General features: G+C 37.0%; 1 protein-coding gene across 2 annotated transcripts in view; it reads left to right on the forward strand.

The window, feature by feature from the left end:
• Positions 1-4,586: 4,586 nt before the first annotated feature.
• Positions 4,587-12,901, forward strand: part of UCHL3 (ubiquitin C-terminal hydrolase L3) — a 57,794-nt gene continuing 49,479 nt past the window's right edge. Inside the window, exons 1-2 of one of the 2 annotated variants that reach the window (XM_081299093.1) lie at positions 4,643-4,699; positions 4,814-4,825. In XM_081299093.1, coding sequence (XP_081155219.1) covers positions 4,658-4,699; positions 4,814-4,825 — 54 coding nt within the window. In that variant the 5' untranslated portion in view covers positions 4,643-4,657. Of the gene's footprint in view, positions 4,700-4,813; positions 4,826-12,901 lie in introns of both variants that reach the window. The other variant, XM_081299094.1, reaches the window with a different exon arrangement.

Raw genomic sequence — 12,901 nt, forward strand, 5'->3', positions numbered from 1 at the left:
TTTTCAAAAGAAGTGGGTAATGGCTGGGGTTTTGCTGGTAGAGTGCTTGTCTAGCATGTGTGAGGCACTGGGTTTGATTCTCAGCATCACATATAAATAAATACAATAAAGGTCCATTGACAACTAAAAAAATATTTTTTAAAAAGAAGTGGATAGCTTTGAGTAGTGTTAAACTCAGTTTAAGTTGGGCCTCAATTTGTCTACATGCTTGGGTGATAAAGTTTGACCTAAAGTGGCCTCTGTAAATAGTGAACTATACCCTAGCTTGACCTGTAGACAAATTGTAACCTAAGAGTGTCTACCCTTGTAACCAATAATACTTGATTAAGTATTAGCCAACCACAGGTGGCAAAATTATAAAACTATGTCCAAATAAAGCAAACATATCATCATCCTATAAGTCAAATGCCAATTGCAGCTAATCAGGTTGTTTTGGTATGTCACTTTGATTTTTCTTACAAAAAAATGTAATGTGCACATATGGTGATATGGGGCATTCTGAACCAACTGGTTCAGAATGCCTCCTGGTTGTAGAATCTTTTCTTGTTTAAATTAACTTTGTTAAATTTAACTAATCTCAGATTTTTGCTTTAATAATAGATAAAGCAAAATAGTTGCTCATTTCAGTTTAAGAGTGAAGAAATTACCAAATCCTTCAGAAAATAAAAAGTGAATTTATAAGGATGAGATAGCAGTTTCTAAGTTTCAAGTACTCTTGTTAAGGCATCAAACATTAATATGTCAAAACTTCTTTCTGTCTTTGAATGGAAAGTACTGGATTCTGAGGTTGTATGTTTTATCAGTTACTGAAAAACTATGTGATAAAATGATGATAAATCTTGATGTTCTTTTTTTTAAGAGAGAGAGAGAGAGAGAGAGAGAGAGAGAGAGAGAGAATTTTAATATTTATTTTTTAGTTCTCGGCGGACACAACATCTTTGTTTGTATGTGGTGCTGAGGATGGAACCCGGGCCACACGCATGCCAGGCGAGCACGCTACCGCTTGAGCCACATCCCCAGCCCCAAGGCATCAAACATTAATACGTCAAAACTTCCTTCTGTCTTTGAATGGAAACTACTGAATTTTGAGGTTATATGTTTTATCAGTTACTGAAAAAAAATGAAACTGTGTGATAAAATGATGATAAATCCTGATGTTCTTTGGCAACCATTAGAATTATATTGCTATTGTCAGGTGTGGTAGCATACACCTATAATTCCAGCAACTCAGGAGGCTGAAACAGGAGGAGTGCAAGTTTGATCTTGCAATCAAACTTGCCATCCTCAGCAACTTAACAAGGCCCTCAACAACTTACTGAGATCCTGTCTCAAAATAAGGAAGAAAAAGTTTGGGGATGTTACTTAGTGGTAAAGCACCCCTGGCTTAAATTCCCAGTTTCCCCCCTTAAAATTATACTCCTAAGGCAACTGAAAGTGAAAGTGCATGGATTTATATAAATAAATGGCAAGTCTCAATGACAGTATGTATAGGCATGCCACAATATTTATTATAAAATTATAAAATATTTAATTAAAAAATTCCATTATGATGATATTATGCATACCAACAGAACCATTGTTCCTAAGGAAATAGTTTAGATTCTGGGAGCCTCTGTCCACATTTCATTAGCTTATCAATACATAACCTTATTTTATGGGCATTTCCCTTTAAAGTTACAATATATATTGTTGATTCATTAACACCAAACTATGACTGGCAGCACCATAACTCAAAGCCTATAATAAGCTTATCTAAACAAACTTATTTTCTCTGCAAGGAACATCATAGTTTTCTTATACTTTGAAACAGTAGGCAATATTTTATGCTTGGGAACTACAAGAAGGGACTTTATAAACATGAAATCACTTACAAAAAGCAGAAAAATGAGGAAAATGTAACACTAAATAGATCAAAAAATGGGCACTAGTTTCGGTATGAAAAGTGCAACAAGAAGGCAGAGTATGGCCTTGCTTAACCTCAATTTTCATTTGCCACTCTGTGCATGTGTGGTTGACTGCAGAAGTTCTGGGAATGTTGATTCCTGAGTTTTAGATATATTTTAATAAGGCAAATTCAAAAAGCAGACCCCACTAATAATGAATTTGTCCCCTAGTAGAAAAAATTCCAAAGTTATATGGCAAGGACTATGAACAAAGGGAGGGTTAAAAAATTGGCACCAATAATGGCAAATCTTGGGCCCCATCTCAGACTTATTGAATCAGAAACTTGCATTTCAGGCTCACCAGGTGTTTGCATGTACATTCAAGTTGAAGAAACACTGCCCTTCATGTTATGGTAGGTACTTCAATGCCAGAAGGTGGAAGTTAAAGCATATTAAGATTAGAGGCCTGCTACATTTGTAAAGTTTTAGGTGTCCAAAGTTCTGGGGCATGCTAGGACAACCTCTCTAACCTATCTCTTTATTAATAGGAAAATGGCAGAGTACTTGGTGGGTCTCTTTGGCTTTTAGAGACCGTGTATACCACTTTTGGGAAAATAGCTCCAACACATTCATTGTGTGACTTAGAAGATTGCCAGTTTCAGAAAGTTCCTGAGCAGGACAATCCATACTGAGATGAAAGTTGCCTCGCTATTTGACCCTTTGTCTCACTCCTTTGACTCAATAGTGTGAGAGATGTCTATAGTAGATAAGGATATTATGTGGAATCTTAGGCAAATCCTGATAAAAGAGTCATATAGTAGAACCTCAGCATTCTGGAGCAAAGCTTTTCTTATGATACCAAGTCATTTGAAAATTTAGCCCCTGATATGTTACTGGGCCCTAGTAGAGACCGAGAGCCTGACCATGCAACTCAAATGATCATGAGCTGGACATTGCCAGGTTTACCAAGTCACAGTGTTAAATGGATACAGCAGCAATCTATCAGATAGAAAAGGAGAAAGAGGAGCCGAGGCCTGGAAATGCCAGTGAATGGAAGAACAGTAGTTATAGGAACATGAATGGGAGAGTTGGAAGTTCCTCAAGGAAGGCAAGCTCAGTATAATAAAATTATCTTTATCCTCTTCCCTTGCTCCTTTCTCCCTGAATTTCCTCTTCTGGGTACAGAGTGGTAATATTCACTCAATCCCAGGCCAAATTTCTGGAATCATCACTGAGGGAGGACTCCTTCTCAACCAAGGAGTAGAACAAGAGCTTTGTAATATGCATCTGCTACTTTATAGCTCCATGACTACTGCCTTTATTCTCTCAGCATTAATCTTTTGCAAAATTTCACATTATTGACAAAAAAAGTCAATATATCTAATTATGCTATTCATCCCTACATATATATGAATATATTACATAAATTCATATATATGTAATATATGTGTGTATATATACGTATATATGTGTATATATATAAGCACTGGGTTAAGTCCTGAGGAAATAACATGAAGAACAAAAAAGACATTACAGTTCGCCTTCGGAATTTACACTTCCATGGAGAAGAGACATTAAAAATGCTTCTTAAAATCCTTTGGTGTTTCCTGGCTGGGGCTGTAGCTCAGAGGCAGAGCGTTCTCCTGGCATACATGGGGCACTGGGTTTGATTCTCAGCATTACATAAAATAAAGTTATTGTGTCCACCTATAATAAAAAAAATAAATTAAAAAAAATCCTTTGGCGTTTCCCTGCTGTTATAAGGATGAAGTCCAGATGTCTTGTTTCAGTTGCCCTTGCTTATTTCTCTAGCATCACCAATATCATTTATTTTAGCAGGCTCTGCAGCCACAATGCCAATTCCCTTCTTCAGAGTACCCTCTTCTCTGCTGGGCTACTGTCTATCATTTTTTTAAAGGATTCAGTCCAGGAATTCACTGTGTCCAGGATAGTTTTCTGGACACTCCTTTTCCCCTTTAACTGCACTTCTACCTGTAGGGCTAGCGAACCTTGTGCTATCATTGCCTTGTATTATCACGCTGTATTGCGACAATTTTCTTGTCCACCTACTCTACACTGTAGCATACTCAGTTCTGTGTCCCAACACTTAGTATAATGTCTGATTGAGTATGGTATTCCAACATTTTTTGTCAAGCCTAAGAGGATAGATACACACACACACACACACACACACACCACTCTGCGTAGCAGAAAAGGCCAATGCATTACTTCTGCACCCTCACAAACAACAGCAACAGCAACCAGGCCACGACTCCAGGGCTCAAGGGCGTCGTCCTCTAGCCTAGCTACCTTCAGATTCCTTGTGACCTGGTCCGGCCCTGGCAGAATAAGACTCATCGGCGCGCCCCCTAGCGCCTCTGGTTGACCCAGCAAGAATGGGAGGGCACCCGCGAACACGCGGTCCCAGGCCAGCACGTGGCGCATGCGTATAACACGAGCGCTCGGTTGGGATAGGGAGAATCCAAGTTTGAGGGGAGTACTCCGTGGACTCAGATTATGTTTTTCTCAAATAGGGATATAACACCTTTTAAAGAAATTAATTTTATACTGTATACCATTTTAAAATATAATGCTTGGGCTTTTGCTCTTCCGGGAGTGATAAAGTTGCGAGAAGGTTGTCGAGCTTTTCTTCGTCCTTCGGCACTCCCCGGCGGGGCGGCGGATTGGACAGTCCCAGGTCAAGGCGCGCGGGGGCGGAAGCGGCGGCGGCGGCGGTGGCTGTCAGAACTGGAGAGGGGCCGGGCAGAGCGGCCATGGAGGGCCAACGCTGGCTGCCGCTGGAGGCCAATCCTGAGGTGAGCACGGCTGGGGTCCAAGCCGGGGGGCCTCGGGAAGAGAAGAGGGAGGCGGGCTGCTGCAGCTAGTCCGCGCCAGTTTGTCTCTAAGTCGTGTTGTCTGTTTCGTTTCAGGTCACCAACCAGGTGAGTGAGGTGTCTGTCGCCCTGGACCTCGGAGTCCTTTCTGTTTTCTCGGCCAGCTTAGCTGCTAGACTTCACCTCCACGTTCCCCAGGATGCTGGGATTGAATTCCGCGAAGCCCCTCGTACTCGGCTGCGGGCGGGTCCTCCCCTTCAGGCTGTCTCCCTGCCACCTGGCTCCTGGAGATGCTCCTGGCGTCTCAGCCCCTCCGCTAGTCCTTTTCCCGGGCATCTGGTTTCCTGGGGCCTCGGGCTCAGGTTTGAGGGACTCACCTTGTTTTCCAATTGCTCTTCCTCCTCGTTTCGCCTCCTGCTAGTGCCGATTCCATAATTGTCCTACTCCGGTACTTTCTGGGTGACTAATTTGCCAACACTTCCTGACTCCAAGCTCTGTAAACTCGCCCACCCAGTCCTTGTAATTTCATCCACCTCCTGCACTATGAAATCATCTTCCAATCATCTTCTCTTGCCCCATCAGGTCACTTCTCTTTCCTGCCACGCCCCCTTTCCCTTCCAAGCTTTTGAAACTGGACATTTAGTTACTTTTCATGCCTTTGGAAGCACAGTTCAATAGTTCCCACACCATCATTTGCCATCTGCCACTCTTGTTGAAGACTGTTTTGGGTATTGATGAGTGGGGGTTGGGGAGGAAGAGGAAACATCTTCCAGCCACTCAATTAAAAGAATAAGTGCTATAAGGTAAAAAATTTTGATTTACTCAGATGTGTCTTCTCTTTTCCTATTTATTTCATTCTCAACAGCTTGTTTACTTTATGTTACCCTCTTAGTTTATCATGTGCTATACTCTTCTTTACCCTTAATTTTTCTTATCACCAAGGAATAAAGATTCATCATGTACTTTAATAATTATTTCTTGTTTTTCAAAGCTTGCAGAAAATTCTTTATATAAGGAAAGTAGATAGGCTTTAACATAATATAAGCATAATTATCTTCTTATTTAGGTTATTATACTCCTTTGAAGTGATTATTACCACAACTTTTATCTTGTTAGTAACCTAGAAATATTGAAAACTTAAAATCTAGCAAATATTCTTTTAATATCTTTTCCTATGGATGTTAATTTTCATTTGTCCCCCCAGCCCTCATTGAAGTTTGTTGATCATTTTTTCACTAATACACTTTGTCCCCTTTGCCAAGAGAAAAATCTTAAGGCTGAAGAAATCTGTATTTGCAATTTCTGGTTTAGTGCCATAGGAAAGAAGCATATTTCTTTCAGATCAAATCCAAAACTTTTTTTACATCTTTGTGAAAAATTAGTTTACCGTATATCTGGACATTTTTCTGCGCCATTTATATATGTATCTGTTCTTTTATCATTACCACACTGTTTTGATTTATAGCAAGTGTTCAAATCAAATATTATGAATCCAGCTTTGTTCTTTTTCTAAATTGTTCAGGCTTCTAGTTACTTCTCCTTTCCATATAAATCTTAGAATCAGATTGTCAATTTCTATAAGAAGTCCTATAAAAAAATTTTGATGGTGATTGTGTCAAATCTATAGATGTGTTTTGGGAGAAGTTAATGTCTTAATAATATTGAGTCTTGTAATCCATAAAGGAGGTGTATCTCATCTTTTATTTAGGTCATCTTTGATTTCTATCAGTGTTTTTTAGTTTCAACATGTTAGATTTATACTTATGTAATTAGTGTTTTTTGTTGCTGCCGTTAATGGTACTGTTTAGAATTTCTATTTTGAATTGTCCATTGTTATATGTAGACATTAATTTTTAAAAATATCTTAGTATCCTGCTCCCTTGATAAATACACTTATTAGTTCAACCCTCCCGCCGCCCTTCCACTTTTATAACTGCCTTGGTATTTTTATGTAGATAATCATGTTGTTTATGAAAAGATTTTTTGTTTGGGGTGGTATTCGTGCTTTACCACTGAGCTACACCCCAGCCCATTTTATTTTTTGAGGCAGGGTCTCACTTAGTCAGGCTAGCCTGTAACTTGTGATCCTCCTGCCTCATTCTCCCAAGTTGCTGGGATTATAGTCATGTGCTATCATGCCCAGGTAATAGATGATTTTATTTCTTCCTTTTCTGTATGTCTTTCTTTTTCTTGCCCTGTTCCATTGGTTAGGACTGCATGTACAAAGCTGAATACGATGGAGAAAAACACGTCCCTGATCTTACTTAGAAAACATTTAAACATTCATTAAATATGCCAGCTGTAAGTATTTAGTAGGTGCTTTTTATTAGATAGTGATGTTCCCAATTTTTCCTATATTGTTGAGATTTTTATTATGAATCAATGAATGTTCATTTTTTCCAAATAATTTTTATGCTTTTCTTGGGATGATCATTTAAAGGAACAAATAATACTAATTCTACATGAACGTGAAAGTGGGGAGACACTTTTCAACCCATTTTATGGCCAGCACTATCCTGACACTAAAATTAGATATTCCATAAGAAAAAAGTATACACCAATATCACTCATGAATATGGGTATAAAAGTTTTCAACAAAATGTTCCCAGACTCTCAAAATAATTACCAAGAGCATATCATCAGCAATAAAAAAGGATAATATATTACAACTAAGAGTAGCTTATCCTTATATTTCCAAGCCATTCAAAAGTCAATTAATCGATTAAAAAACTGTTAATAGATTAAATGACTGTTTCTAAATAGTGTTGTCAATTGTTTTAATGACATATAAGCTTATATAACTGGAAACTCATTCTGTGATTTTAGTGCTAATGGGCCTTATTCCTAGATGACCTTCATATAACTATAAAATACATCTAAGAAATGGCTAGTTTTAACCCAAATCTTTGTGATTCTTTATTCTCAATGTGTCCTGTGCAGAACAGAGAATAGAAAGTGAATAGAAATTGAATTAACTGACTTAAGATTTGAAGAATTAATAAACTCCAATAACAATATTCTCTAGCAGTCAGAGAAATGCAAATCAAAACCACCCTAAGATATCATCTCACTCCAGTAAGATTGGCAGCCATTATGAAGTCAAACAACAACAAGTGCTGGCGAGGATGTGGGGAAAAGGGTACATTTGTACATTGTTGGTGGGACTGCAAATTGGTGCAGCCAATTTGGAAAGCAGTATGGAGATTTCTTGGAAAGCTGGGAATGGAACCACCATTTGACCCAGCTATTTCCCTTCTGGGTCTGTTCCCTAAAGACCTAAAAAGAGCATGCTACAGGGACACTGCTACATCGATGTTCATAGCAGCACAATTCACAATAGCAAGACTGTGGAACCAACCTAGATGCCCTTCAATAGACGAATGGATAAAAAAAATGTGGCATTTATACACAATGGAGTATTACTCTGCATTAAAAAATGACTAAATTATAGAATTTGGAGGGAAATGGATGGCATTAGAGCAGATTATGCTAAGTAAAGCTAGCCAATCCCTAAAAAACAAATGCCAAATGTCTTCTTTGATATAAGGAGAGTAACTAAGAACAGAGTAGGGAAGAAGAGCATGAGAAGATGACTAACATTAAACAGGGATGAGAGGTGGGAGGGAAAGGGAGAGAGAAGGGAAATTGCTTGGAAATGGAAGGAGACCCTCAGGGTTATACAAAATTACATACAAGAGGAAGTGAGGGGAAAGGGAAAAATAATACAAGGGGGTGAAATGAATTACAGTAGAGGGGGTAGAGAGAGAAGAGGGGAGGGGAGGGGAGGGGGGATAGTAGAGGATAGGAAAGGCAGCAGAATACAACAGACATGAGTATGTCAATATGTAAATCAGTGGAAGTGTAACTGATGTGATTCTGCAATCTGTATACGGGGTAAAAATGGGAGTTCATAACCCACTTGAATCAAAGTGTGAAATATGATATATAAAGAACTATGTAATGTTTTGAACAACCAATAAAAAAAAGAAATTGAATTAACTGACTTAAGATTTGAAGAATTAATAAACTCCAATAACAATATTCATCCCCATTCTTATTTTCTCAGCCTAATGGGATCAGGAAACTTACTTGATCTTACCCTATTACCTCTGGTAGTTGCATGTATTACTAACTCTTAGTTTGAGCAAATACTGTTTTATACTGTATTAATGCCTGGTGTTATATAGGAATGGCCATCACTTGTCAACATGTTAATTGTTAGACATGAGCTAGTAATCATGTATCTCAGTAGATGTGGTAAGCAGTGACTTCTCTTATTGGTTAGTATGCTCACAACCCCTTTTAAGGTATTTTGTCATGCCACATATGGGAACTTACTTAGAAGAAAATCAGTAAAGTGATAAAAAATTATAAACATTTTAAGTTCTACTTTATTTACATATGTATTTAAAAGGGTAAAAGCAGCTTGATGCTAACAAAAAATTACAAATGATTAAGCATCAAGAATTGTAACTCTTGGGGCTGGGGTTATGGTTCAGTGGCAGAGTGCTTGTTTTGCACATGTGAGGCACTGGGTTCGATCCTTAACACCACATAAAAAATAAATAAAAATAAACAAGATAAAGATATTGGGTTCATCTATAACTAATTTTTTTTAAATATAAAAAAAGAATTGTAACTCTTTTTAGAAGTAGAGTCTATTGTATGGACTATCATATGTCAGATACGGCCGTACTAGATTTTCCATGTGATTTTTTTGTGTGTGATTTATGTATAGAGCAGCAAATTATATATAGTATATATCACATTTGTGTGTGTGTGCATATATATATATAAAAAATACTATTGTTTTAGAAATAATTATTTTTAGTATTGAATAATTTCTAGAATAATGTCTAATTGTGATTTTATTGAGAGGGTAACATTTCCTAGCATAATATCCAAAGGAACATAAATGTATTTTATAGCACAATAATTTTATTTAGGGTAGAATAGAGGTCATTTGTTGGATTGTTACCATAAACATATAGAATTCTCTAGTTTGTGGGTTCAATCTTTGGAAAAAAATTCTTGGTTGTCTTCTAGTTCCTGCTTGATCTCTGTTTCCCTGCTTTGTAACTTTCAACAAAGAATTGTTCAGGCTGTTGTTATTCCTCATCTCTCTCTCTTTTTTTCCTCTGTATTCACTCTTATCTAGCTTCCTTCTATTCCCATCATTTCATAGTCACTACTGTTATCAGATTTACTAGTGATCACCACTTTGTCAGATCCAGTGGTCACTGTTCTGTCATCTTATTTCTTGGTTTATCAGCAGCATTTGGTAGAGTATAGCTCACTCCATTCATCTTGAATTAGCATCCTTTTTTTTGGCTTTTCTAATAATTCTGTTTTGCCTAATTCTCTTACTGCTTCCTATCTTCTTTTTTAAAATTATTTTTTTTAGTTGTTGATGGACCTTTATTTCATTCATTTATTTATATGCGGTGCTGAGAATAGAACCCAGGGCCTCACACATGCAGCTCTACCAACTGAGCCACGATCCCAGCCCTGCTTCCTATCTTCTTTACTAGATCATTTCCCTTCTACCTTTTGAGGAGCTCCTCAGGGCTTCAACCTTGACTACTAATCTTTTATATGTGCACTTTTTCCTTAGTGATGTTTTGTGTTATATAGCTTTAATACCATCAGTTATCACATATTGACTCCATGTTCCTCTAAACCCTGACCTCCCCATTGAATTGGAAACTGTGTATTTAACTACCTCTTTGATATCTCCATCAGGATGCTTTATAGACATCTCAAATTTAATATGGAAAAAAATCAGGATTTTAATCTTCCTACCTCCCTCTAAATCCATTTCTTCCTCAATCTTTTAAGTGTACTATCATCTCTTCAGTGTTCCAGTTGATGTCACTGATTCTTCTGTGACTGTGCTATTTTGAAGAGATCATAGTATATTGATTTGATTTCTTGGATTAAAACTCTCTGCCATATACTAATTCTGAGACGATAGATAGTTATTTAACCTCTTTGTACCTCAATTTTTAAATTTCTAACAATATCTCCTAATCTTGTAAGATTGTTATAAGGATTAAACATACTACTAAATATAAAATGTGCAAAACATTGTCTGGGTACAAAACATGCACTCCATGAATGTTAGCTGTTTTTAATTGTTTCCTCTAATTCTTCAGATCCAATTGATCTGTAGGTCTTATAGACTCTTCTTTCAAAATCTATCCCAAATCTGTCCATTCTCTTCATTTCAGCTACCATAATGCAAGCCACCATTATCCTTAGCTTAGACAATTATGGTAGCCTTTTTACTAGTTCTGCCTTTCCTTTTGCCTCCCTGTTCTCTGTACACATTTAAAACACACACATGGATTTAAAACACCCAAAATGGCTATTTAAAAATGCAAATTACATCTTGTGATTCCCTGCTTAAAATACTTTAATGGTCTTCCCCACTGCTTATCCTTAGAATACAATGCAAGCTTATCGTGTGATGGGATGAAGTGGTACTCTCCATCTCTGCCAATGCTTGACTGAGGAGCTTGTTCCTGTTTCAGAGTCTGCACATCCTCATTCTTTTCTTGAATCATTGTAGTCTAGATTGATTCATGCTTGGTTCTTTTCTGACATCTGTGGCTCAACTTTATCTCCTCAGTGATCTTTTCCTGATAAAACATTTAAAGTATCCTCCTCAAATTTGTACTATCATCCAGTCTTTTTTATTTTCTTCAAAATGCTTTCTACTTTGTGAAATTATCTTGTTTGTTTATATGTTTACTTGTTTATCTTGTTTACCACCAGAATACAGGGTCTTTGAGAGCAGGGACATTTCTGAAGTACCAAGAATAGTGCCTGGTTCATAGGGGGTTCTCAACAGGTAGATCTCATAAAGCTGTTTTCCTGCTCTAGAAAATCTTTCCCAGAATTATCTTTAATTTTTTTTTTTGTAATTGTAGATGGACAGAATGCCTTTATTTTATTTGTTTATTTTTATATGGTGCTGAGGACCAAATCCAGTGCCTCATGCATGCTAGGTAAGCACTCTACCACTGAGCTACAGCCCCGGCCTCCCAGAATTATTTTTAATGTATGAATTTTTGGTTGAATATTTTAATGAGCAGCATTCTGTCTCCTAAGGTCGTTTAATTTTTTCATTATAGTAATGAAAATAATATATAATTAGAAGAATTATATATTTTTTTCTTATACCTAAACAAAATCTGCTTTACCATAACTTCCTCTAGTTGATAATCAGTTCTCCTGTTGAAACCATACAGAGTTAATCTAATTGCTCTTCTTTGATATTGCTAAAAATATCTGGGGTTATGGATCACAATAATTTAAGTGATGCCTGAACATGCCTATAATTTTCAACTCTGATGTCTTCCAAAACCTTTTTCCTGGTCACCTTTCTTAGGGCTGCCTTCTCTTGGTCACTGACCTTTATAAAGTATGCCTCCCAGAACTGATATCATAGTTCATGCTGCATCATCTTTGTTCAGTATAGTAGGCTATTACATTTCCTTGAATGAAGCTTCTTTTAAAGCAGACTAGCAATGCATCATTCTTGTTGACAATTTGTAGTTAGTCCATTGTAGCAGTAAAGTAAACCTTTTTTCTTAATTCCCTCATAAAATATTTATAGTATTTCCTCATTCTGGGCTTAAATAATTTCCGTGTGTGTGTGTGTGTGTGTGTGTGTGTGTGTGTGTGTGTGTTTTACTCAGTCCATTAAAATTATTTTTGGGGGGGAAAGTGCTGGCAAGTGATATCAGCCAAATTATATTGTTATATTATATGCATGTACAAATATGCAGAAAACCCTGTTATATGTACAATGATTACATGCCAATAACAAAACGTGTGTGTGTGTGGGGGGTGCTAGTTTCCAAGCTGCAATTCCTTATTTAACTATTAGTTATTCTTCTTGTTCTACACTCAGCAGTTACTACTAGTATATTCTTACTGGTAGAAATATGAAACAGTTATTATATAAGTATAATTTTTGTCATAATTTAAATCATTAATGAATTAGTAGCAAGGAAGAATCTATGAGTAGACTAATAAAGACCAAAGAAGAGCAGAGGGTGAGTTCTGTGGTAGAAATGTGCTTAGTATGTGGGAGGCCCTGGGTTCAATCTCTAGCACAAAAAAAAAAAAAAAAAACCCTCCCTCCCCAAAAAAGCACACAAATAAAGTGGCTTTTGG

This window comes from Spermophilus citellus (assembly GCF_964194105.1).
Source record: "Spermophilus citellus genome assembly, chromosome: 1".
NCBI lineage: Eukaryota > Metazoa > Chordata > Mammalia > Rodentia > Sciuridae > Spermophilus > Spermophilus citellus.